The sequence below is a fragment of the Myxocyprinus asiaticus genome, chromosome 33 (assembly GCF_019703515.2).
Source record: "Myxocyprinus asiaticus isolate MX2 ecotype Aquarium Trade chromosome 33, UBuf_Myxa_2, whole genome shotgun sequence".
Classification (NCBI taxonomy): Eukaryota; Metazoa; Chordata; class Actinopteri; order Cypriniformes; family Catostomidae; genus Myxocyprinus; species Myxocyprinus asiaticus.
In genome coordinates, this window is record NC_059376.1 from 25,206,565 (window position 1) to 25,234,447 (window position 27,883).

General features: G+C 39.5%; 2 protein-coding genes and 1 long non-coding RNA gene across 12 annotated transcripts in view; 2 read left to right on the forward strand and 1 right to left on the reverse strand.

The window, feature by feature from the left end:
* The window catches only part of LOC127424404 (kazrin-A), a 47,617-nt gene extending 44,536 nt beyond the window's left edge, over nt 1-3,081 (forward strand). For 2 of the 10 annotated variants that reach the window (XM_051669580.1, XM_051669589.1), the window contains exons 13-16: nt 216-317; nt 1,235-1,401; nt 1,567-1,705; nt 2,185-3,081. In XM_051669580.1, the coding sequence (XP_051525540.1) occupies nt 216-317; nt 1,235-1,401; nt 1,567-1,705; nt 2,185-2,343 (567 nt within the window). In that variant the 3' untranslated portion in view covers nt 2,344-3,081. Of the gene's footprint in view, nt 1-215; nt 318-1,013; nt 1,129-1,234; nt 1,402-1,566; nt 1,706-2,184 lie in introns of those variants that run through there. The other 8 variants (XM_051669584.1, XM_051669588.1, XM_051669581.1 and 5 more) reach the window with 7 other exon arrangements.
* A 4,059-nt stretch (nt 3,082-7,140) lies between these two features.
* On the forward strand, nt 7,141-13,848 carry LOC127424405 (transmembrane protein 51-like). Its single transcript, XM_051669590.1, has 3 exons — nt 7,141-7,315; nt 9,528-10,001; nt 11,819-13,848. The coding sequence occupies exons 2-3, from the start codon at nt 9,664-9,666 to the stop codon at nt 12,219-12,221; spliced, it is 741 nt and encodes a 246-aa protein (XP_051525550.1). The 5' UTR covers nt 7,141-7,315; nt 9,528-9,663; the 3' UTR covers nt 12,222-13,848.
* A 3,016-nt stretch (nt 13,849-16,864) lies between these two features.
* On the reverse strand, nt 16,865-24,878 carry LOC127424493 (uncharacterized). Its single transcript, XR_007894482.1, has 2 exons — nt 24,653-24,878; nt 16,865-23,885 (listed from the first exon to the last, which is right to left on the reverse strand). It is a non-coding gene; the product is annotated as an uncharacterized LOC127424493 (long non-coding RNA).
* Nucleotides 24,879-27,883: the final 3,005 nt, after the last annotated feature.

Here is a 27,883-nt window from a genome sequence, read left to right on the forward strand (position 1 = left end):
CAGATCTGTCCCCAAACTATAGCAAAGTCAGTCCAGTAAGTCCAGTAAAACACTACACTTTACCAAAAAGGAACAACAACACTCACACTCACATCAGAAACTGTGGTTTCAGCATTTTAAATTTGAGCAATAAGGATAAAATACAGTATGTGGTACTGGAGTAGAGCCATTTCTAAATGAAAATACTGCAATACTGAAATAATTTTCTGTTGCAGATTCTGCAGTCCAGGCGAGCAGAGTGTGAAAATCTAAATGCAGATCCTGTGGTGTGGACTTGTCATCGCATCATCAAATGGATTAAAGAGATTGATTTAAAGGTGACAGGCGGGGGGGGGGGGGGGGGGGGGACAACAACTGTGTTAACAGAAAAAGTATAGGAATAGTTCAACCGAAAATTTAAATTCACTATTAAAAGTCATTATTTACTAACCATCATGTATGGCTTTCTTTCTTCCATGAAACTCAAAAAGTGCATTTTTAAGAATATTCTGGCCACTCTGTTACATGTAATAAACATGAATGAGGAGTGGTGCTCCAAAGCTCCATAAAGGGAGCATAAAAGGATCATAAAAATGCTCCATGACTCATGCTTTGTTTTGCAAGTTTTCTAAAGTGATATGATAGCAATTATAATGAGTATACCAAAATGTATTTTGTTATTCACTGAAAATCTTGCCATTCTAGAGTTCATGAAAGAAGTAGCGATGTCCAATTTGCGAACAAATCTCTCTTGAGTTGGCTCTTTTAAAGAATCATTTGAACTAGTTAAAAAAAAACCAGCCTGAATGATCTGGTTGCAGTGGTTAACAGCTTACTGAAGGGAAAGATTTTCAGTGAATAACTAAATACATTTTGGTCTGTTCCTAACTGAAAGCTATCATATGGCTTCAGAAGACTTCAAAAGACTATTACATGGCTTTAGAGGAATATAGCACAAAAAGGACATAGGAATAAAGTCATTCTGTACACTTTTGTGGTGCTTTTATTTATTTTATTTTTTTTTGTCATTTTAGAGCATGTCAGACTCAGTCCCCATTACTTTCAATGTATGAAAAAGTGTGGCCAGGATATTCTTCAAAAATTTTCCACAGAATAATTAAAGTATTTTGGATTTGCATCATCATGAGGGTGAGTAAATAATGGCAGTATTTTAATGTCTGGATGAACCACTTATTTAAGTGTTGGTATATTGTTCAACACAGAAATGAAAAAGTGTGTTTGTATGTTCATTAAGGAGTTTGCTGACAGCCTTCAAAATAGTGGGATTCATGGTGCAGTCATGGTGTTGGATCCCTCCTTCAGCTCTGATACCATGGCAATGGCTTTATGTATTCCAAGCAACAAGCAAATGGTGCGCCATCACCTGAATGAAGAGATGAAGGCCCTTGTCAGTGCAGCCAGGTAAGAGAGAGTAGGAGAGAGGCATAGAAAGAGAGAAGTGCTATTGTTAATGGTTAGTATAACAGTATGTGTTTAACAACACTGCACATCTCTATAAAATTATGTTTCTGTGAATGTATTGTCACACAAGATAGAGACAGCTCAGTGGAGCAAATGTCTCAACAGATGTCTGTATCAAATCAGGGCAGGACTCGATCAGGATGTTGAACCTTTGGGGACCCCACCAACACTACACCAGCAAAGTTCTCTAAGCAGCTCATCACCCAGTTGCCATGACGATCAACAGTCTTTAAGCAGGGTAAAGGTAAAATATTAAACCTAAATTGTACATTTTTAAACCTGACCCTCACATAAACACCACCATAAAGTGTAAATCTCACAAAACCTGTCAAGTACTGTATATTGCCTGGGTTATTTTTCACACAGACATCAAAAATTGTATTTTGCATTACTGTCAAGCAAAATTGGTAGTATCTGTTGTACTATTTTACTTTAAACTCAATCCTAAATTCTAAAGTCCCAAAAATCCCTCAAAGCTTATCATAAAAGCTTGTGTAAATGGCTTAGATTTGATCCATCCTCAAATGTTTTTACACAAACATTCTCTGTGTCCTCTTTTCAAGATCTATGCGCTTTATTTCCTTTAAGTAATGTTCTCAGGAACAATGTGCCTACAGAGAGCGAGGATTTGTGTTATTGCTTGAAAAAATTCTTAAAAGTCAAATTCAAAAAGTTCAGTGAACCAATGAATCAGGAATCTGATGGATCCATTTCTTCCTACAGCAGCAGCTTGGTCTCAGCCCAAAGAATTTCACTGGATGGAAGATCAGACACCTGAACAGGTCTGGGTCATTTCCAAGGAATGGACTTCAAGAAGCCTTTCTACAAAGAGAGTGTTGCCCAGTTCGACATTTTTCGGCTGCTGAGCTCACAAATGTCTGAGCCTTTCAATCAAAAACACTGCCGAAAAACAGGACACTTTCTTATTGTTCCCAAATGGGGAGATGTTGTTTTATGTTTTAACTCAATACAAGTTCACTTTTTTTCAGAAAACACTCTTGGACTCTCTATTTACCAGTGGAGGTCTTGGCAACATGTTGTAGGCCTAATGTCATTGTTAGTATGGACTCTCAAAGTGAGACAGTTTAAAGATCATGGAATCAATTTGAAATAGCAAATACAAATAAACAATATATTAATCAGTTTAGATCTTGGGAACTTCTCAGTGAAAATTGTCTACATTAGAACTTTTTATTTTTTATTTAATGCATTTATTTTAGAAAATAAAATCGTGAGAACATTAGATTTACAATGTAAATTGTAGTGTATAATGTAATTGAATATACACAAATTTTGTGAATTTACATATCAACCTAGTACTAATATCAGAGTTTAATTAATCCTGTGGTTAATATTTAAGTATCGATCAAGGTCATCTTGTCATTTAACAAATATGTTATCCAAAGCAGTATAGAGTTCACTCACAACACCAAACTGTAAGGTGCTTTAAAACCAACCAAGGGTTAATTCCCATTGCACAAGAACACAATGATAATAGAGTATTTTACCCAATCACATTGCATTATTTTGTATAATATAACGTGTCTTTAAATTTGACAATAGTCCCACATGTTACTTTTTGGTAGCAAATATCATGTATAAATTTCATGTTATTCCAAACCTATTTGGGTTTCTTTCTTCCATGGAACACAAAAGATGATGTTAGGCAGAATGTTAGCCTCAGTCACCATTCACATTTATTGAATATTTTTTTCCAGACAAAAGAATGGTGACTGAGAGGCCATGTTCACACAGCAGCAGAATACGGTTGTCAGTCCTGTTCTGAGTGCTTAATAAGGTTACATTCACACACAGGATGGTTATTTACGGGTTTGACAACCACATTCTATAACCGAACTGACACCCGCAATTTTTCAGGTTTCACTACTGCATTCTCTGCAAACCTGTGCTGTGTGAACGGAACTGCGCTGGACAACTAGTTGTTAGTTACGTCATGTACAGTGAGAGACATGCTGCAGTGTACACGCGTGTGTCTTGTGTGTTTCATGTGGGTTTCGTTAACTCACGGAGACGGAGAAATGAGCTGTGTCATCCGAAGATTCAGCCACTGTTTTCCACCGGAGCTACTCGGGGACAAAGTCCACGTGACACAAAAGCTGCGCTCTGCACACGGTTAAGTATGATCTGATGGACCACTGTCGGTTAAGTACGATCTGATGGATGAACTCATGCTTTGATTGGACTCATTTATTTAATTATGCGTTGGCAATTGTGATAGGACACGCTGATGTTCTGTTGAAGTCTGTTCCCCCTAAGTTTCCCCTTTGTCGAAGTCTGTTCCCCCTATGTTTCCCCTTAGATTAGTGTCGAAGTCTGTTCCCCCTATGTTTCCCCTTAGGTTAGTGTCGAAGTCTGTCCCCCTATGTTTTCTCTTAATGTTAGTGTCGAAGTCTGTCCCCCTATGTTTCCCCTTAGGTTAGTGTCGAAGTCTGTCCCCCATGTTTCCCCTTACGTTAGTGTCGAAGTCTGTCCCCCTATGTTTCCCCTTAGGTTAGTGTCGAAGTCTACCCCCCTATGTTTTCCCCTTATGTTAGCGTCGAAGTCTGGCCCTCTATGTTTCCCCTTAAGGTTAGTCTCAAAGTCTGTTCTCCCTATGTTTCCCCTTAAAGTTAGTGTCGAAGTCTGTCCCCCAATGTTTCCCTTTAGGTTAGTGTCAAAGTCTGTCCCCCTATGTTTCCCCTTATGTTAGTGTCGAAGTCTGTCCCCCTATGTTTCCACTTAAGGTCAGTGTCAAAGTCTGTCCCCCTATATTTCCCCTTAAGGTTAGTGTTGAAATCTGTCCCCCTATGTTTCCCCTTAAGGTTCATGTCGAAGTCTGTCCCCCTATGTTTCCCCTTAAGGTTAATGTTGAAGTCTGTCCCCCTATGTTTACCCTTAAGGTTAGTGTCGAAGTCTGTCCCCCTATGTTTCCCCTTAGGTTAGTGTCGAAGTCTGTCCCCCTATGTTTCCCCTTAAGGCTAGTGTCGAAGTCTGTTCCCGCTATGATTCCCCTTAAGGTCAGTGTCGAAGTTTGTTCCCCCTATGATTCCCCTTAAGGTCAGTGTCGAAGTTTGTTCCCCCTATGTTTCCCTGTAAGGTTAGTGTCGAAGTCTGTTCCCCCTATGTTTCAGCTGAGGTTAGTGTCGAAGTCTGTTCCCCCTATAATTCCCCTTAAGGTTAGTGTCGAAGTCTGTTCCTCCTATGATTCCCCTTAAGGTTAGTGTCGAAGTCTGTTCCCCCTATGATTCCCCTTAAGGTTAGTGTCGAAGTCTGTTCCCCCTATGATTCCCCTTAAGGTTAGTGTCGAAGTCTGTTCCCCCTAAGTTTCCCCTTTGGTTAGTGTCGAAGTCTGATCCCACTATGTTTCCCCTAAGGTTAGTGTTGAAGTCTGTTCCCCCTATGTTTAATGTTTAACGGCGCTGTCGAAGTCTGTTCCCCCTACAGACTTCTTTTAGTCACTGTCACTATGGTTACAGCGGTTAGAATATTGTTGTCACTTCGGTTGTTCGTTCATACAGACAGCATTCAAACTGCTACTGTACCCTGTTGTATGAACGGGACATTTCACAAATGACACCTGTAAGTAAATACAGTTGACAATCCCAAACACTGACTGTGAGAACGTAGCCAGACATTCTGCATAACATCTCCTTTTTTGTTCCATAAAAAAAGGCCATACATTTTTGGAACAACATGAGGGTGAGTAAGTGATGACAGAATTTTCATTTTTTAGTGAAATTTCTTCATTTTTGCCCCATTTATCCCAGCACAATAAGACAAAAACAATTCTTTCAGGCGGTGCTTTCATTTATCTGTTTCTTGTCCATTGTCATTAAGTCTTTGTTCTCATTCCAGATGTTTCTAGAACACTTTATTACAGGTCATATGTGCAATTCCTGCAATTTCACACACAGGATTAGTAAAGAACTTTATCATACTGAGAAAACTACGTAATACATATCAGAGCACTCCCTGTTCTGTGTAGCCTATTATAAAAAGTTGCATGCCATATCTTAACTTGAACAACACAGTAATGAGGAAGCACCTTGCCTATAGCATGGACCTTTGTCCGTCATCATTAACACTGCCAAATTCACAACTGCCCATAAAGTAGTTAAATATTGCCGAGAGTTTGTTCCACTCTAGGAATTTATGTGTTTGAGTGAATAATGATTGACATACTGTATTTATGTGGGTGCCGTGGACTACCCCGAGTCCCGACTCTGTACAGTGCTGTGGTTTATTAGGCTGATTGTGATGAGGAGGAAGGCGTGGCAGGGCCGTAAGGATGGACGCCTGGCGCTGAGTTGCCTCAATCAGCCGTCAGAGGGATAAAGAGGAGCCTGAGACGGCAGTTCAAGAGAGGAGAGAGGGAAGAGGGGAGAGGGGAAGGGGGGAAGGGTGCAAAAGTGTGAGTTTGGAGCTGTGTGTTGTGTGCGCTGGCAATTCTGTGCTGGAAAGCACTTTTATGTTGTGTTTCAGTTGGAAGTGTGTGTTTATTAAAGTCTTCATAATTGTTCACCCGGTTCCCACTTCATCCTTCGATAGGGAAGGCAGTGATCTGCCACACTGATATTTATGAGATTACAAACTCTCTGAGAGTCCTGCAGGGATGTACATTTTTATCAGCATGCAAACAGATCTAAAGTCATCCTAAAGGTTACCAATTCTATAAATCTCGTCCAGTATATGAACAAACAAACAGAAATACAATATGGAAGATTAATGACAAGTATAGATAGGTCTCGCAGGGCTTACAAATAGATTCCTCCTAGTTCTAGATTCCGGGTTCAATACAAGTTAAACTCAAACGACAGCATTTGTGGCATGATGTTGATTACCACAAACAATAATTGCATCTTGTCCCTCTATTTCCTTCTTTTTTTTAAAAGCAAAAATCAAGGTTACAGTGAAGTTACAATAGAAGTGAATGTGGTCCATTTTTGGAGGGTTTAAAAGCAGAAATTTGAAGCTTATAATTTTATAAAAGCACTTCATCTGTTAAAACTTGTGTATTATTTGAGCTGTAAAGTTGTTTAAATTGAAATTTTAGTCATTTTAAGGTTTTAGGTTTTGTTGACATTACATCGTCATGGCAACGAAGTTGTAAAATTGGCTATAACTTTACACGGAAAAGGTTAGTAAGTGATTTTATCACACAGAAATCATGTTTACACGCATATTGTTTATGTCTTGTGGCTATACTTTTGAAAGAGTATTTTAACGTTAAAAAATTGGCCCCCATTCACTTCCATTGTAAGTGCCTCACTGGAACAGATTTGTTTTACATTTTTTTTATGAGAGGCAAATCAAAATAAATGTATGTGGTAATCAACATTTTTCCGATTGAGCTTAACTTAAATTGAATATTCCTTTAATCAATAATGAAACTGATAATGAAATGAAAACGAATCCCTGATTTTAAATTACTGTGTTTATGTTTTAATGTAAAATAGAATTTCATCTGAATTATCTATGGATGCTTCCTGTGGATCTTTATTCATACTGGAATAACTGACCAATGTGTACTGCATTTAAAACTATTAAAATTTCCAAATGTGATCTCTATAGTTTTATTGCTTTAAGTCAATGTCAAGGCAAAGTACCCCTCAGAACACATGGGCGGGGCAGTTAAGAGCACCAATGGGGCCGTTAGAGAGTTAATTCTGAACTGAAGGGACAGGAAGATGTGGAGACTGTCTCTGATTCACAGTAAGGGCCGTAGTAACGGCTTAATGAAGTTCAAGTTCACCTCGTTGATGAATGTATGTAAATACTATTGAATTTTTTTCAAAATACAACTTTTAAACGGACTGGGTCTCCAAAACACGGATCCTGCGAGGAAGTTTTCATGGTAAGGCTCACGACCGTCTCGGGGAATCTGAAGTTTGACTCGTTTTCTTGGAGTTTCTCGCGTAGTTTCGTTTTCTTAGCCGCAAATTGTGTGCGCGTGCTTTCTGGTTTAAATGTTTTTCCTGTGTCCCAAACTTGTAATCTTTTCTCCAAGAAAATTAGTCACCGTTTTTAGATGTGATGATTGTTTACCTTTACCGCTGCTCTGTCATTGATTTTTTTTGAAAATGTCATTATGTAGTGTACACACTAGTCTAGCGTGTGCAATAGATTAAGGAAAAAAGCATTTCAGCGTATATTTTGTTATGTTTCCATTGATATTCAGTAAGCAAATAGATATTTTTCAGTCGTTAGTGCTCAAGGTTCACTGATGCTGTGTGTGTTTGAACAGTTCACTCTATGATCCAATAACCATCTGAAATTCTGTAAGTATGCGCTGTAATTTTATGCGGCACTATTTTGCCTTCTCTAATCTTGCTTCAGTGAGTTTTGGGAGAGGGGAGGAAATTTCTACCATTCCCAGCACGTCTCCATGATCTTTTGATCTGTCTGCTTGCTTAGACATGCTCAATAAATTCTATGTTTTGGATCTATTTGGTCACACATACTTACTGAAGGAAATTACATTCAACAAGTCCTATTTGAAGAAACTGTAAAATTCCAGTCCTGAAGGTCAAGAACTTTCACCTACCTGAAATTTGGTCTGTGCATGGAGAACTTACTGACCCTGTTATGACGGGAATCATGAGTAACTGACCACTATTTTCCATACACATCTTAACTTATAAGTCACTGATATTAGTCCTGACTTTTGAGAAGGAAATACAGTACTGTGCAAAAGTCTTACATAAGATGTTTCACAAAAGCATTTGTCTTAAGATGGTTATTTATATCTTCAGCTTTAGTGTGTCAATAGGAAATATAAATGTTAGACTCCCAAACATTACTTTTGCAAAGAATAGAAGAACAGAGAGCTCTGCAACAGATGTCATGGCCCCCACAAAGCCCTCCACTGAACGTCGAGTCAGTCTGGGATTACATAAAGAGACAGAAGCAACTGAGACAGCCTAAACAAATAGAAGAACTGTGGCGAATTCTCCAAGAAGCTTGGTACATCCTGTCTGCCAACAACCAAGAAAAACTGTGTCCAGGTGTACCTAGGAGAATTGGTGCTGTTTTAAAGGCAAAGGTGGTCACACCGAATATTGATTTAGCTTTTTTTTATGTTTACTGGACTTTGTATGATGTTAATTGATAAATTAAAAATATATATGTCATTATTTTTGAAGACATCCTCACTATGCAACATTTTTCACAAGTGCCTAAAACGTTGGCACAGTACTACTATGATGCCATAATAAAGCACCTGGCTTTACATGTGCTATTTGAGCGGGATGTAAAATTGCTTTCTTGCTGAGAAATTATTTTGGGTGTGGTAAAAACGCCAGACCGGCCTGTACAGATAGCCAATACCAGGAGCTGTGTAGGCATGACAGCACAGTGTGATTTTTTTTTTTTTTTTTTTTGTCCCTGCAGAAAAAAAAAAAACCTTAGCTTGATCAACTAGCTTGTAATGCTTTTGGGAAATGCAGCCCTGGTCAGTTGGCTTGTTGTCAGGCTGGGAGACCGTCTTAAACAAGCTAAAACCAGTTATTTTCAACAGGAGTGTGTGAACATTAAACAATAATACATTGTCAGAAAACACCCTTCAAAAAAATTTTTAACTGGCTTCCTGGCCTTCACACTAATGTAAACCCCCTCAGAGAAGGCAGATGAAATTTCATTAAAGACTGTGTTCAAGAAAGCAGTGAACTCCATCACTTCACTCTTGAATTAAACTCTTTCTTCCATTTTCATGCACCTGTAACCAAAGCTCAGCTGGAGGTACACCTGCTTAATCTCAAGGCAGGAAGTTGAGCAATTCCAACATGCCTAGTGGTGTGTGTGTAGGCAGGCAGTAAATATGCTTTGATAAAAACCTTATCACTGTTTAAGCAAAGATCTGGTGACTGTTACACTATTTTCACACAGGTGTTGGGAAAGGCAGTGGCTTTATGGATGGACAGGGGATGGATTGCTGACATTTATTGCTAGATTTGTGGGGTTTTGTATGATATTTAAAGACACTGGAACACCTTAACGACAGCCTGTCTGATTGTTCGCTCTCTTTTTGATGTGCGCTAAGTTGGCTTTATTCGATTTTCTGTTCACAGACTTGGGAGAGTGAGACATTCCTTTACAGAAAGAAGAAATCTATGCAGGAAAGAAAATGAGAAGTTAAGACTGAGGGATTATTGACAGCCACAGAAAAAAAGATTCAAGCCTTGATCCCTGGTGAGGTTTGGAATTATGTCCTACAGCGACCAGACCCCACCCAGTCCCAGCAGAGCCAGCGGCAGTAACTCTGGGGCGCAGTATGCTACTGCCGCGCTGGGCGTGGGCCTTATAGCCCTGGGGATCGTCATGATTGTGTGGAGCGTGGTGCCATCAGGGTCAGCTGGGAATAGCTCCAGACCAGGCATGGAGACTAGTCAAGTCCGGGACACCTCGTCCGTGGCTTTCGTGCTGGTCGGAGGAGGTGTCGCCCTGCTGTTGCTTTCTCTGTGTCTGAGTATACGGAACAAACAGCGAGCAACCAGGGGACAGGAAGCCAGCAACACACCCGCAAACACACAGGAGGGGGCTACGTGAGTAAACTTACTTAAATACACACTCGCATGTAGTTGCTTATGTGCATCCACAGACAATGCAACTGTTAAAGGGATAGTTCACCCATTAATGATTATTCTCTCATTATTTACTCACCCTCATGCTGTCTCAAACTCGTATGACTTTCTTCTGTTGATACCAAACAACGATTTTTTAAAGAATGTATGTTGTGTTTTTGTCTGCACAATGTAAGTCAATGTGGTCCAAATCTTTCAAGCACCGCAAAAGACTTAAAGGCATTATAAAAGTAATCCATACGACTCGAGTGGTTTAATCCAAGTCATCTGAAGGGATACGATTGGTACATAACCAAAATCTTGACTTCAGGCTGGATTGGAACACAGTGCAGGCTTCAAGACGGTGGATGCGGTTGCCGCGTCCTCAATCCCGTTAAAATTATACATCAATAAGATGTTACATTTTAACATTTTAGTGTTTATCATAAACCTTTCAGTGATCAGCCCAACTGTGCGTGAAATCCACAAACCTGGAAACGCTGTGTCTTGTTTGTATACAGCGCCCTTCGCATGCGTCAAGCATGTGGAAGCGTGCGCATAAGCTTCTCTCATAAATGCGCTAAGGAGACTGTGGATTTAATTATTGTGAATAAGGAGTTTTAGTCTGTCTCTCAGCCAAAGCAACCCAATCATTTCAGATGACATGGATTAAACCACATGAGTTTTATGGAGTACTTTTGCCTTTATGTCCTTTTTGGATCTTGAAAGTTTTGGATCCCATTGACAACTCACCACGCGCCCCACCAAGAGCAAACCACATTATAGCGACCCCCAGGAGGTTACCCCATGTGACTCTACCCTCCCTAGTTACCGGGCCAATTTGGTTGCTTAGGAGACCTGGCTGGAGTCACTCAGCACACCCTGGATTCAAACTCACGACTCCAGGGGTGGTAGTGAGCGTCAATACTCGCTGAGCTACCCAGGCCCCCTCGATATCGATTCTTAAATCCAAAAACAATCTTTCACTCAATGCACAACCCTCTACTACAATGAAAGGAAATCACTCGCATTTGCAACCAAATTTCGCGCTATGTGACTAAAGTGAATATATTTGGCAACTGGCTGGTAAATGTTTACATTTCACTCACCAGTAATTGTGTCGTTTATTCGTGAAGTGTTCAGCAGCGAGATCATTGAGAGTAAAAGTTGTTCCGTGTAATGTGAGTTCAAGGACGAGATCCATTCAACCCATTTGTCAGTGAATACTCTTTTAATACCTTTCTGTTCTTTACAGTCAGTGGTTGATCAAAAACCACTACAAAAAAAACATTTGATTCTAATCATGCATCGCACAGATGAGGTAAAGCCATTCGAGTCATCTCTATTAAACATGCGCTCATTTAAAATGATGAAAAAGTTATCAAATATAATTGGTAAAATTAATATTTTCCTAATGTACTTAGTTAAAAGGTCCCCTGTATAATTAACAGCATTAGCTGGGAGATAATTTATTTTATATGTAAGCAAAAGGGACATAATAACTGAAACCAATATAAATAGATATTAAATCGAATCTAATCATAATCGAATCGATCCGAGAGCTTGTGGATTAGAATCGAATTGAATCGGGAAATCTGTATCAATACCCAGCCCTGTGCCTAACATTTCCTTTTAAGTTCCTCGCAACAAAGTCACATGGATTTTGGATCAACATGAGGGTGAGTAAATGATGACAAAATATAAATTTTGGGTAAAGTATCCCTGTAATGACATCAATATGAATGTAAATGTTGCATATGGTTGTGTACGTGTATTTATTTTTGCATCTGTGTGCGTAGGGCAGAGCAGTTAGCTCAGGGTTACATGGTCCCCAGTTACGAGGAGGTGGTAGAAAGTGGTCAATACCCCATCAGTCAGTCCTCTGTGCAGAATAACAGCATCACTCATCTGCCAGCCTATGAGGAGCTAGTGAAAAATCAACACACCATGGAAGGTGGTTCGAACCAGGCACGCAGACACTCTTCCCAAACCGATCCCAGTACTGGAGTGGATGGCCGCAGAAAGAGCCGTCCTGGTAGCAAGCTGATACCCCTCAAAATTCGTCGCATCAAGTCGGAGAATATGAGAAGGAAGAGCTTAAGCGATACCCCGCAGAGCTATGTGTTCACCATCGAACCCCTCACACCACCACCACTGTATGACGATAAACCTCCTCCACTACCTCTGGACATGCCACAGTAAGGAGAAGAGTGCCTACCTCCGTCATGAAACACAAATGCAGAATTGCAGATTCCTACTACATGTTACTTCTCTCACTGTCTGAGGATTATGGTAGTACCGTAGTAGTGTGTGAATGTAATGGTTGTCTTTGGTTGGTCTATATCACATTCCTATAGAAAGGAGAGTCTTCATGATGTCTTCCTTTCTTTGCTGTACATGTCTTGTTTAGCAAACTCAGTTGTCAGATGACAGAGCATACAATGGAAAAAAAACTGTCAAACAGCAGCTAAAGATGATCCTACAATTGGATTGAAACTGAACTGGATTTTTGACACATTTACTGAACAACTGCTGGTATTGTTATAGGAAACTTTACAGCCCACAGACCTGCAATGTTATTGGTGATAAACTTGAAATTCAGCATTTGAGCTGTCCAGATCTTTCATATGGCATCCAAAAGAATTTTCAAAGAGATGTGAAACTGTAAACTTTGAGTCACATTAGCACTGTTGCTTTTTTTGCACTAGAGTGTGTGTGTGTATGTGTGTGTGTGCGTGTTCATTCTGGGGCTGTCGGGTGCAAGTGCATATGATGTTTTTGTATTTCCATTAATTCAGTTGTAGTTTGTGTGTTTGCCATAAAGGGTTAGTTCACTAAAAAAATTAATGAATGAATCATCTAAAATGGATGACTTTTTTCTGTGCAAAAACAAGTGCTGACGCCATTCAATGAAAGTGAATGGTCCCTGTGGCTGTCAGTACCTTACATTCTATCAAACATCTCTGATTGTGTTCCACAGAAGGAAGTCAAAGTGAAGTGAAAAGTGGAAAGTTGAGTGAATGATGTTGAAACATTCTTTTTTGGGTGAAAAATACCTTTAATGTGCTGAGTTTGTGTGTGTACGACTGCTCTTAATATTGGCCTTGTTGCTAGACTGTCAGACTGTGAGGTCATCATATATCTGTCCATGGCTTACGACATAGAGAGGCTCTTTGACCCTGCAGCTGCCTGTTATATCACTCTCTCACAAACACACATACACAGACACAGAATTTCTTGTCTACCTATTTGCACAAACACTCGATCTTTTCATCCCTTTATTTTTTGTTGAGTAGATTTGTGTGAGAAGAACTGTGTTTCTCACAGGGCTGCTGTGGCATCTCCCTCCAGTGAGTTTAAGCTCCTTGTCATCTCTCTTCACTTACATTAGCTGCTTTAAACACTCCAGAATTTTCACATCATCATTCAGACTTATCTATAGTTGGTTATTACTCAAAACAGTGTTTCCTTTTTTGGATTTTTTTTTTTTGTTTTTTTTTTTTTTTTGCGCTGATGAAAATGCAGTTTAATAGAGAAGTATGGATGGACAAATGTTGCTGAATCTCACTGTGAAATTTAATGATCTGTCTAATGTTTTTGTGTTGATTTATTCTACTTTGCAATACATTATATTTTGTATTGTAATCTATTATGGTATAAGAAATAAAAAAGGTTTGGTATTTACATCTATTTTATCTAAAATATATATATATAAAATTGCCATCACACTGAAAAATAATGTGTGTGTGTGTGTGTGTGGGAAAGTTAATTCCATCCTTCAAAGAATTTCATAATGTTAATACGAATAATTGTAATAATAAAATGACTGATTGGGTCTTGTGGAATTCTTTTTATACCATTTATGTCACCCACAACAGAAAAAGAATGATATAGAATTGTAAATTGAAACATTTGTACTTTTAAAGGTGCACTCAGTAATTTTTTCCTCATTATGATTATTATTTTACCTTTAAAGAATTGAATTGCAGTTTGAAATGTAAGTTTAAGACTTCAGTCATATCAGTAACTATTTTAAAGCTGTTTTATTCTACATTGAGAGGGTCCCCTCATGGGGGCTGCCATGTTAGGATCACATGACCAGCTGAATACTTCTTTACTACCTAATCACAATAACCACCCTGTAATTGGACATTTTAAGTAATGGATTGAATGGTGAATTTCTGCTATGGCATCAGTAACTGAGTATCAGTATTGCTTTTGAATGATACTGCATTCATATTAATAAGTGTCAGTGTTAATACAAGATGACATTCATAAAAAATTGCAGAGTGCAACTTGAATTCACCCTGATCTTTGGAGAGTGTGAGTGACTCGGGTGCTCCATCTAGTGGTACAGTTGCGTGAAAACTAACTTCAATAGGAAAGTGCACAGCAACCCCTTCATTAGTCATCAGCTATATGTACAGACTGGGTGAGTACAGTAAACGTTAGTGCACTTTGATTCAGTAGCAAATAAAACGACAATACTTAATCGATCAAAAAACGTTTGAAAATATTGCATACGTTTGTAAAAAGGTGCTTTTCAAAACAAAGCAACTGCATTTGCATTATTGAATTTTGGCTACACAACGCACTCCCTCAAATCACCAACTCTTGTAAATGAACTTTTTAACCTACCAACTAACCTACATTTTAACCTACTAACTTCCAATCGAATTCGATATCCAGTGCATGAATTAGTCATGTATGAATTGTGGTGGAGACAGCTTGTTCACTGCTTTGAGATTTTCTTGTTACCTACATTTTCACCCTGTCATGTCTGTCTCAACGTAGCCTACATATCAGCATAACTAAACTGCCTTTCCAAGAAGCTGATAAGAGTTTATTTGAATAGCATGAATTGACAAAAAATTAGCATTGACTGATTTCACAACTAGTGATTTTAAAAGACAAGTAGCTTGCAGGTGCCATATGTGTGCAGCAGATAGTATAGGCCTTTATAAGCAGTGTTGCGAATTTCCTCCATCAAAAAAGCTCCAAAATAACCATCAAAAGTCTCAATATATTTCACCAAAAGTCTCAATATTTCACTAAAAGTATTTAGAAGCCTATGTATGTGTGTGTAAATCATAAAAAGCATTAAAGGGGCATAAAATCATTGACCACTTGCAATCTGGCTTCTTATCACTTAGTATGACTTAAAGGAATAGTTCACCCAAAAATTTAAATTCTTTCATCATTTACTCACCCTTATGCCATCCCAGATGTGTATGACTTTGTGACGAGGAGTAGAGCGGGGCCGGGACGGGGGAGGAGGGGCACACTGCCAGGCGCCAGGAGCGGTGAAGCCGCTGCCAGGGACGGAAGGGCTCGCTACCGGCCACCAGAACGTGGAGGGGCGTTCCATCTGCCAGGGGTCGGAGGACTCGCTCCTGTCCGCCTGGGGAGGAGGAGTGGATGAGGACCAGGCGACGGCGTGTCTGGGAACCGGCAAGCCATTTTTTTCTCTCTCTCCTCTCTCTCTCTCAATGTCACTCCGCCTCGCTCTTTGCCTCCCCCTCCCCCCCCCCCCCTCGGAGCTGCCGTGTTTGTTTATGTTTGTGTCTTTTTAAGTTTTCATTAAACATTATTTTAATGCTTCATCCGGTTCCTGCCTCCTCCTTGCCCATTTTAAACCGTGTTACAGACTTTCTTTCATCTGCTGAACTCAAATTACGATTTTTTGGAAGAATTTATCAGCTCTTTTGGTCCATACAATGCAAGTGAATGGGTGCCAAAATTTTGAAGTTCCAAAAATCACATAAAGCAGCATAAAAGTAATCCATAAGACTCCAGTGGTTAAATCAATCTCTTCAGAAGCGATATGATAGGTGTGGGTGAGAAACAGATAAATATTTAAGTCCTTTATTATTGTAAATTCTCCCCCCTGCTCAGCCAGTCTCCACTTTAACACTAGGCTTGTTCGAGATGAGCAAAATCTGCGAAGCACCAATCACCGCGAGGTGCATGCCGGTTAAAAATGTGTCAGTGTGGTCTGATTTGCTCTGATGTCATGCTGACATATACCAAAAAACAATCGTGACGGCGAACTTAAAAAGCACATCTGGGATGGCATGAGGGCGAGTAAATATGAGAGAATTTTCATTCTATCCCTTTTTTCTGTGTTTTGAGGGTCATTTTCTTTAACCATTGGGCACAGAGTTGTTCAAGACTTGTTTGAAATTATACGCATTACGCATTATTCAGAGCCGAAGGTTATTACAACTTATTCCCTTGTGTTTATTTTAATATAAAAGCCAATAACGGTGAAGCCAGCCTAAGGTAATGGAACCTAATAGTCACTAAATTGAAGCTGATATTTGAGTCACAGTTATTATAGACTCACAGAGATCAGTACAGAGGCTAATATGTAGAAATAGAGTTCCAGTGATATTAGCGTGATTTGGTTTAGCTCCAACAGAATCGTAAAATGAGGAACATATTTGCTGGACTTTTAGAATAATGACCCCTGCCTATTTCAGCATGTGGAGAACAATACTTAGTAACAACATCTGTCACGTGAATTGGGACAGGTAACATTTTAAATGGCTGATACTTAAGTACTACTTTAGGAGATTGTTATATTTTATAAAGAAACTAAGAAACTAAGCTGACATCATGACATTCGGTCATGAGATACACAAGAACCAATGCAATTCTTTGTTATTGATGTGTTGCTGTGTTTGATTTGTGCTCTGTTAACAGGAGTTGAGTAATGATTTGATTTGAGAGTTAATAACAACCTTTTTTGGTCCGTTCATCTTACAAAGTGATAAAATGCCTTCAGAAGTTTTGGAATATGAAGAATGAGTCACATGGACATACTTCATGTCACTTTTTTTGGGTGCTTTTTAAAGTCAAGAAAGTTTTATTTGTATAGCACTTTTCACAACACACATCATTTCAAAGCAGCTTTACAGAAAACCATGCATTAACAGAAAATGAAACTGTAATATCTATAAAGTCTTAGAGTGATCATTGTGTCATTTGATTAAATATTATTGTAAATTGAGTTTAATAATGCATAATTAAATAATAATTGTATTTAGAACCCCAGTGAGCAAGCCAAAGGCGATTGTGGTAAGGAACGCAAAACTCCATAAGATGTTGGTTAATGGAGAAAAATAACCTTGGGAGAAACCAGGTTTACTGTGGTGGCCAGTTTCCCTCTGGCTAACAGCATGAATATAATGCCAATATTAGTTATTTTTGTGCAGTGCAAGTCATGGTTTAAAATTGGTAAACTAAGTAAGAGTTAAGGGCCAGTGTTTAAACAAAGATTTTGTATGAACTGTAAGATTAATGACTAATGTCTTTGAAGTTCATCCTGGATTAGCTGCAGAAGTTCACATAGATGCATTGTACTTTGTTAGTTGGCTGATGAAGGCTTTTGTTGGCAATTAATTGATAGTCTATGTATTCCATTTTAAGAGTGTAGTCCATCAATAGACAAAGGTGATGCAGGTAGAGATCAATGAGGTGCATCGCAGTTCAACCGGCAGGTCATTTTGGTGAGGTTCGGTGGGGTCCATCCCAAGTCCAAGGTTTAGGCAGTGGCATATGAAGTATCTAATGTTTTACAGTTGGAGTTGGCATTAGTTCATCCTCTAAAGTCCATCATAAAAGACTGAAGTGATGTTTGGCTAGTACTGGCTGTAGTTTGTCATCATCACTCAACGACACGTAGCAGTGGAGTCCGACACCAAGCAGGAACGGAGCTGGATCTGGCCGGCTCTGGTAACCTCAGGATATGAATCCCAAGGTTGAGACAGGGAAACAAATAGAATAATATTAGCGTAGATGCCATTCAATTTATTGCAGAGTTATAGATTATGAAAAATGTTTCTGGTTCCAGCAGACCTAACTAAAGCAGCCTAATTGTGAGTTGATGAATAAATTAGGTGTATGCCTGGTTAAATAGATGAGTCTTTAGTCTAGACTTAAACTGAGTGAGTGTGTCTGCGTCCCGAACAGTGTTAGGGAGACTATTCCATAGTTTAAGAGACAAATAGTAAAAGGATTTACTTCCTTTTGTGGATTTTGATTAGTGCCCGACCGATTTATCGGTCGGCCGATATTAGCCTTTCACAGATATATCGGTATCGGTGTATATCTTTTCCGATATGCGCAGATATGAAAACTTTTTTTTCAGAACATATAATGCAGAAAAAATGCTTGGGGTGATTTAGAATTGGTGTCATAACATAGTTTGTCCAGTAGAGCGCGCTCTGACTCCATTGTTTACAGAGCTGAGCTGCCGGTGGTTCTGCTGACTGTGCGGAGTTAAGCGTTGTCTTACTGATAAGTTGCTTACTAGTTTGTGAATTACATACTGGAAAGTTAATAAACAATGACCCCATCATTTTCACTTTTCAATATAACTAATATAACGTTAAGCCTGTCCCTGACAACTATGTCACTCATGTTTATCACATCTGTTTGCTTTTAGCCAGCTATAGTTTGTCAGTGCAGTCAGTAATGTAGCAGATTGATCATCAGACAATGGTGCGGTGGTGGATTGTGTCTGTTAAGTGTTAATTTCACACTAGTTATTACCTAGTTGGTGAGACGCAATGCTGGAAAGCAAATAAACAACGTCCATCTTTTACTCTCTGTGACAATGAGCTTATAGTTAACTAGCTAACCACGTAGCTACTTCCATACCTTGTACATACATGTATTCACCAAACTGTTTTGTTCAGGATTTGCAGTTTGGTACCCCCTTCGACCGAACAATTCCAATCTTTGCATTTACACAATGTAATATTTAAAAGTCTGGTTTTCCACCGTCGAAAGTTTCCCCTAAACTTGTATAGCAGAATATGGCGTATGCCGCTGTTTATCTCTTGACTCGGCAGCAGGGAACCATGAGTTGTTGTTTGAGACTGTTTTGGCAGCATTAAAACAGTCAGCAATTGACTGATACTAAACAGTACTACTGATGTTTATTTAGCTATTTTTTTATTCTTTATTTAAATGATCAGCAATTGACTGATACTAAACAGTACTGATGTTTAATTAGCTATTTATTTTATTTGAATTTATTCTTTATTTAAATGGTCAGCCATTGACTGATACTAAACATACAGTACTGATTTTTATTTAGCTATAATTTTAATTGATTCTTTATTTAAATGGTCAGCAACTGACTGATACTGAACATACAGTACTGATGTTTATTTAGCTATTTATTGTATTTTTATTTATTTTTTTATTTTTTTTCCCCCCTCTAAAATTGGTATTGGTCTCAGAAATTCCATATCGGTCAGGCTCTAATTTTGATATCCTAGGAACTATTAACAGGCCCGAATTTTGTGATCATAAATAACATGATGGAATATAGCGTGACAGAAGGTCACTTAAGTACTGTGGAGCTAGACCATTCAAAGCTTTTGTATGTAGTTAACAGAATTTTAAAATTAATACAAAATTTAACAGGTAGCCAATGTAACGATGATAAAATGGGTTATTGAGTAGAAGGACCATTCTGGCCATCCAATCTTTGATTTTACTGATACACTCTGCTAATTTGGAGAATTGTGAAATTTCGTCGGGTTTAGAAGAAATAAAGTTGGGTATCGTTGGCATAACAATGGAAACTTATTCCACGATTCCATATAATATCTCCCAGGAGAAGCATATATAAGGAGAAAAGCAGAGGCCCTAAAACTGATCCCTGTGGTGCTCCATACTTTTTGTTTGATTTGACAATTCCATGTTTACACATAGAAAGTGGTAGCGGTCTGTTAAATAGCACGTAAACCATGCTATTGCAAGTCCACAAATGCCAACATAATTCTCCAGCCTATTCAAGAGAATGTTGTGATCTATGGTGTCGAAGGCAGCACTAAGGTCTAAAAGCACTAGAAGAGAAATGCAGCTGCGATCAGATGATCAGAGCAAGTCATTTGTAACTCTGATAAGTGCAGTCTCTGTACTGCGATGGGGCCTAAGTCCTGACTGAAAATGTTAATATATACAATTTCTCTGTAGAAATGAACATAGTTGGGAGGACACTACCTTTTCTAGTATTTTCAACATAAATGGGAGATTTGAAATCAGTCTATAATTAGCTAACTCTCCAGGTTTAAGCTGCGGCTTCTAATAAGCAGTTTAATAACTGCCATTTTAAAGTTTCTTGGGACATGTCCTAAGGATAGCAAGGAGTTATTAATATTAAGAAGATTTTCTGTTATTACGTCAAGTTCTTCTAGACTTTTTGGCTAACTGAGTATGTGAGACAATTCTGGAAGATTTTTAGTGAGGCTATATTTAGTGGTTGAAAGAAATGTTCTACCTGAATAATAGCGTGGTGTAGATTGAGTGACATTAGCAGATCGCAGAAAACAAGAGATGAGGTAATGATTTGGGATGTCATCGCTCTGCGGTAGAATTTAGTATCAACATCAACCCCATATGACAGATTTAAATCTAGCGTATGATTATGGTGATGAGTTGGTCCTGTCACATTTTGTCTGACTCCAAGAGAGTTGAGAAAATCGATAAATGCTAATGTGTCATTTTCATTATCTATGTGAATGTTGAAGCCACCAACAACAGTATGTGGAGGCGGAGGCGTGGCTGAGCGCCGTGCTGTGGAGAGTGAAGCAGGGGAGAGGAGTGGTGAATGATTTCCATCTGTGCTTAATACCTGTCTTGTGTTTCAGTGAGGAGTGATTGGGACTTTTAAGGAGAGGAGACAGTGGCAGTCGAGAGAGAGAGCCCAGCTGAGAAGCTGTTTGTGTGTTGGCCGCTGCCGTGTTGCAACTTTTGAGTGTGTGAATTGAAGCTTCACTGTTGCGCTATAAGCAAACATGTTTATTTTTGTGAATAAAAGAGTGACATTCCTGAGTTGGAATCACTGTCTCCCGCGTCCTCATTCCTGAACTTCATTACACAGTAACTATTAGATCAGATAGAAAATTTGCAAATTCACCAAGGAAATCAGAAAACGGCCTGGGTGATCTATATACTGTAGCAAAGGCAAAAGACGACAGAGATTTTTTATTTGTATCTGACGGTGTCACATTAAGCATTATTACTTCAAAAGACTTAAACTTATATCCTGTCCTCTGAGTAACACCAAAAACGTCACTGTAAATTGTAGCAACTCCTCCTCCTCGACCCTTCAGACGAGGCTCATGTTTATAACATTAACATGGGGGAGTAGATTTATTTAAACTAATATATTCATCCGGTTTAAGCCAGGTTTCAGTCAAGCAGAGCGCATCCAAACTATGATCTGTAATAATTTCATTTACAATTAGTGTTTCGGTAGAAAGAGATCTGATGTTTATTAGCCCTAACATTATATGATGTTCATCTTCAATATTTTTTTTAGTTTGACCTTAATACATTTTTTTCTAAATGATTTAGTGAGGGGTTTGTGTTTGGTAGTTCAGGGAACAGACACAGTCTCTATATCTTGGTGATACAGTCTCTATGTGTTGTAGTTTATGTAACCTGTTTGATGTCTCAAGGTGGCTAGCAGGTGTTCAGATTAACCAGTTTTTCTGCTTCCTGAACTGAGCCCCAGTTAGTCAAATACTATCACTATTAAGAACATGAGCCAAATTAATAGAGAGGAGAGCGGCACCTTCCCTAGAGGGATGGAGTCTGTCTCTCTTTAGCAGGTCAGGTCTATCCCAAAAACTCTTCCAATTGTCTATAAATCCTATGCTTTTCTCTGGACACCACTCAGACATCCAGCCGTTCAGTGACCCTAATCTACTATAAACCTCATCACCACGACAAGCAGGGAGGGGGCCATAGCATATTATGGTGTCTAACATCGTTTTTGCAAGTTCACACACCTCTTTAACTTTATTTCTAGTGATCTCCGACTGGCGAAGCCGGACAACATCGTTAGTGCCAATGTGAATAACAGTTTTAGAAAATCTACGTTTTAAAGCTTTAAAGTGAGTTACAATCAACTGCAATTGAATTGAAATCAACAAACGAAAAGTCCTTAAAAATATTTTCATTTGTGTTCCACAGAGGAAAGTCTTATGGGCTTAGAACAACATGAGGGTGAGTAAATAATTACAGCATTTTCATTTTTGGGTGAACTGTTCCTTTAAGTTCCAATAAAGGGACTTGTAATGGACATGCATTTTACAGATTAAAAACGAGCCAAGCAGCAACATTTTAGTGTTCAAGGGGATGTGTGGTAGTCTAGTTAGGGAGGAGTGACTTTAGCAGCCTTTAATTTTGAGACGTCCATAAGCCATGTAAAGGTGCTGTCTTAGATTGCAGATACACAGATAGGGGGAATGAGAGACACTGTATAGAATTGAATGTCATAAGCATAGCAGAGGTATTAGTAGTGTTCCCCTGATTTAAAGGTGAAGTGTGTCATTTTTCTTTAATGTTAAAACACTTTCTACTGTAAACACCATGCATCAGTGATAACCTATGAATGAACGTATGTGAACATTTGTGAAATGAACCTGCTTACTATATTAAGCTGGGATAGGAGAAAGTATTTTAACATCGTTTTTTTTTTTTTTTTTTTTTTTTTGGGGGTGAAGTAAACTCAAGAAGGCTGCAGTCTTCTGTAATGTGTTATTCATCCAGTAGGTGGCAGTGCATTGTCACCAGTGCAAGACGGAAAAAGAAATTGTTGTGTGGTGTGGCACCATGGTCACTTTTAATCCCTTTTCTTATGAGAAACAAACGCTATTGTATGCCTGTCTCTCAGTCCAGCAAAAACCCTTTTAAATGAAAAAGGAGAAAAAAAAAAAAAAAAGAATGGGGGAGGAAATGGAAGACAGTAGTGCATTGTGGCATGTTCAACACTGTGGGTAGAATGTTTTGACCCCTTTTCTTACTGTCTGCCATTCTTTTGAGTTAGCTCACTAGTTTAAGTGTGTGTCTGCGTGTATATATAAATGTGTGTATGTATGTGTGTGTAGGATGGTATGAGGTCATACTGTGTGAGATATGAGCTGCTGAGGGGAATTCAGGCACACTGACCAACACTGTGGGCAGTGGAAGACTCTCTCTCTCTCTCTCTCTCTCTCTCTCTCTCTCTCTCTCTCTCTCTCTCTCTCTCTGTGTGTGTGTGTGTGTGTGTGTGTGTGTGTGTGTGTGTGTAAGTCTCTAAGGAGCATAAAGAGCAGTTGTAAGTACTGTAATGTGCTCAGCATGATTGTTTGAGAGGAAAACCACACACATGCACAGAGAACATTACAGCTTTTATTTAATCAGAAGAAACTGAATTAGACTAGATATAAAAGTAAATGTTAAATCTGGATTCATAATTGCACTCACATATAATTCGCAGAACAATACGTTTGCTTGTGCTTTACATAAACAAGCAAACAAACAGACAGGTTCATATTGTATTTATTTAATATGGCAACAATCTATGGTGACATTGCGTTAAAAAGTTGTGGAAATAAACATCACTGACCCTGTTTGTGTGGCAATAAAAAAATTACATAAAGATAATCCACTTTCTCCACCTATACATCCTGCATATTTATTGTGTATCGTACATCCATTTTAATGTTGCCAATTCGCCAATTTGCAAACTTTCTTAGTCAAACAACTCCATTCTTATTGTCCTGATACAGCCCTAATTTCTTTCGTCTATTTGCTGCTCTCCGTCCGCTCTCTTTGTATCCTAAGCTTGAGAACAGAAAGATAGAGCATTCACACAGGCTTGAAGAGCAGTTAAGAGGGGAGGGCAGCTTTAAAAAGCCCTTTTCAGTTTGGACAACATCCTCTGTTTTATTTTGCTCATTTTGTGTGCACTTCACCTCTCCCATTCCCTCCATCCCTTTTCATCCTTTGATTTTGTTCTGCCTTTCTTCTCTCTATACGCAGGCTCTTTATCCTTTCTTTTTTCCACCAGGTGACACACTGCAAACACAATACAACAGAAGAGGAAGAAAGACAGTTGACTTTTGACTGCCTCCTCCTCTCTCTTCCTTTCTCCCAGTCACTGTGAATGGGCAGACAATCAGTGTGTGGTGCAGTGAGCTGGTGGGTGTTACTGAACTTTTGTGTGTGTGTGTGTGTGTGTGTGTGTGTGTGTGTGTGTGTGTGCAGTTGGAGATTATGTGTGTTTGACAGTGTTGCTGCAATGAATGGATTCAGTTGAAACAGGTGCACCTGTGGTCCTTCACTGAATGAGTGAAAGAATGTCTAAAAGAGAGAAACATTTAAATGAAGAACAGAGAAATAAGGGAAAAGGAGAGTTTTGTGAGGGCTGCCTATTAGGTTGGTTGAGTTTGTGAGTGTTGTTAATTTTCTAAATCAGTCATTTTGTACAGTTTTCCGGACAAAATTCCCTTAAAACAAGACACATTTACTTAAGAAGCAAAGCTGCATAAAATATTAAGACTTGGTTTCAAAATATACAAAACTAATCTTGAAGTTTATTTTTCTTACCACATTGGAAAATAATTTGTTTCTTACTTTAAATATAAATATAACACAACTTAGTGAGTGTTGTGCTTAAAACAAGAAAATAAAATTTGTAATTTGGTTAAGACAAGTAAACTTCAAAAACAATATGCTGTATATATATATATAATCAGAAAAAAGTCACAGCTTTGCTTCTCAAGTAAATGTTTCTAATTTTAAGTATGTTTCAATATTTACTGGAAAAGAAGTTGTGCCCTTACCCTGATCACCGTGTGAACCTTGTCCTGTGTGTTCCATTCCTCTGTTTATTTTCTTTCTCTTCTTTCTCACGCTTGTCACATTCTGCCAATTCGATATGGTGTTTTATTCCTTTCGTATACTCGTGTTCTCTCTTCTCTCACTGTGAGAATGTGTTTCAGGGTATGTATTTGGCAGTAAACAAAATTATTCTTGATTGTGCCCGTGGTTACCATGCCTGCTGTGTCATTGTGCTGGTTGGCACCAACAACAGGTTTTATTTTCATACAGTGTGCAAATATGTGTGCAGGATTATTGACCTTTCAGACTATGACCCCACTTGGGTTGAGTTAATAATAGAGCCATAAGCCTTGAGAGACAGTGAGTTTACCATTGGTAAGGGATGTTCTCAGGGCTGTACATCTAAAACATCCTTACACACGGTAAAATAACTGTAGAATATAGAGCTGCGACAGCATTATGATAAAAGACACCAAACTTCAAGAGTTAAATTTTTTATTAATGATTAGGGATATCAATTTTTACACGTTAATTTAATGTGATTAATTACATAAAAAATAATGTGTTAAAAAGATTATTACTTATGTCACTGACCTGTACATAAATTTCATGACAAGGAATGTGCCTACTTTTGGAGCAATTGTAGCTTGCGGTAGCACTTACAGTAGATGCAGTAGGTGGCAGTCAGTGCTCCAGCTGTACAGGCAGCACGCCTCGTCAGATCAACAAGTAGGCAGCTCAGCCTTCCACAGACTGGTGCGCATTAATGCACGGGCTTACACGGGCTGTAGCCCAGGGACCCACAACTCACAGGGGGCCCAGCTCACGGCATCCGCCACCCCATTTTCCCCTATCCGTGTTCACAGGAGGTTATGTATCTCTTGCTGAAAGCGTTTAGCTGCGTTTGTTTACACAGAGATGGTGCGCAACTGTGAAAGGCGTCCGTGTAGCGCATGTTCAACGCACAGCAGCAACGCAAGCTACTGGTAGCCTATATCTTCCAAAAAAATAAAAGAAATCTAACTACACGGACAAGATTAAACTATGCTTTTTTTCTTCAGACATTAGCATTTATTGCAATCACAAAATATTATTAATTTGGTGTTTTTTTTTCTGTTATGCACTAGCACTGTCCATTTGCTCTCTCCTTTTTTTTCAGTATGCACTTCTAAAAAGTTTATAGGTTAGCAATAAATACATTTTCTGTATCGTTAGGTTCTTGCCCTTTTTAGGGTTAAGAAAATAAATCTATGAACAAATAAGATTTGGTTGCAAGCACTGTGATGCTATATTGAGTCATTACAAAGCTTTAACAATGTACTTGGTTGTGTTTCTTATGTAAGGGGGTCTGTAATTTATTAGCCTAAACCTGCTGTATTTTCACTTAAGCACGATTTTGGCCACGATTCTGCCATCTGAGACAAATTTCAGGAATCCTAAAGGATTTCTATTGTCGTAGTGCAAAATCGGCAATCTTACGACGTTCGGTGTAACTTGTTCAACGATGGCCGATTAATAGCCTTTGCAATGATCTTCAGCCTCCGACGAAGTTCTGGCCGTGTCAGAAAATTTGTATTGCAGCTGTATAGTGTGACTGCTATTAGGACTGTCAGATGAGATATTCCGCTCCTCTCTCGCACCACCATTCGCTTGGAGAAATGTTTAATTTTACAGGCCACAAGTCTTTTTATTTCCACAATGAATATTTGCTTGTGGTAGCTACAGTGGCGGTTCTGGCTTACTTGATGCCCTAGGCGAGATCCAACATGGCGCCCCCCTTAATATCAACAACTACAACATGAGAAACAGATCAATATTTAAGTCCTTTTTATACTCTAAATCTCCAATTTCACATCTGAAAGTCACATTCGTCAGGTTCGTGACACTGTAAATGTAGCCGATTGTTTCTTAATTGAACAAATATTTGCAATTAAAACGTTAATTCCTTTTAAAAAAAACAAAAAAAATCCGATTTTTTATTCAAACAATACCGGGAATGGGAAAATGGCAGCAGTATGAGAGCCGTATTTGTCACATATTCCCTGTTTTTTGTATTGACTTTTAAGTTGAAATTCTTGTGGAGTTAATTTTAGAGACATTCGCTTCAGAGGAACCTCCTTTCTTAACCCCGGTTCCGGTTTCCGAGTCTTCCACGCCTCAGCCTGTTCCATGTCATGTCACAGCTACGCCTCAGCCTGCTCCATACCATGTCACAGCTACGCCTCAACCTGCTCCATACCATGTCACAGCCAAACCTCTGCCTGCTCCATGCCATGTCACAGCCAAACCTCGGCCTGCCCACGCCTGCCATGGCCAACGAGCCAATGCCCACGCCTGCCATGGCCAACGAGCTAGAAGCCTCGTCCATCCCAGAGCCTGTGTTGCCAGCCTCGTCTGTCCCAGAGCCTGCGTTGCCAGCCTCGTCCGTCCCAGAGCCAGCGTTGTCAACTTCAGCCATCCGGAGGAGGAGGAGGAGAAGAAAGGCTTCTGATCCCAAGTTTTTTCACCTTAATGACCACAAAGGTTGTTTCCCTGTCTCTGCCCATGTTCACGACCATGGAGGTCATTCCCGAGTCTCTGCCCATGCCCACGACTATGGAGGTCGTTCCCAAGTCTTTTCCCATGTACACGACCATAGAGGTCGTTCCTGAGTCTCTGCCCATGTCCACGACCACAGAGGTTATTCCCGAGTCTCTGCCCATGCTTATGACCACAGAGGTCATCTCCGAGTCTCAGCCAGTGTTTACGACCACAGAGGTCGTCTCCGAGTCTCTGCCAGTGTTCACGACCACAGAGGTCGTTCCCAAGTCTCTGCCAGTGTTCACGACCACAGAGGTCATTCCCGAGTCTCCGCCCATGCCCAAGACCACAGAGGTCGTTCCCGAGTCTCTGCCCATGCTCACAACCACAGAGGTCGTTCCCGAGTCTCTGCTAATGCCCACGACCACAGAGGTCGTTCCCGAGTCTCCGCTCATGCTCACGACCACAGAGGTCATTCCTGAGTCTCCGCTCATGCCCATGACCACAGAGGTCATTCCCAAGTCTCTGCCCATGCTCACGACCACAGAGATCATCTCTGAGTCTCAGCCAGTGATTATGACCACAGAGGTTGTTCCCGAGTCTCAGCTCATGCCCACGAACACAGAGGCCATTCCCGAGTCTCCACTCATGCCCACGACCACAGAGGTCGTTCCCGAGTCTCCGCTCATGCCCACAAACACAGAGGTCGTTCC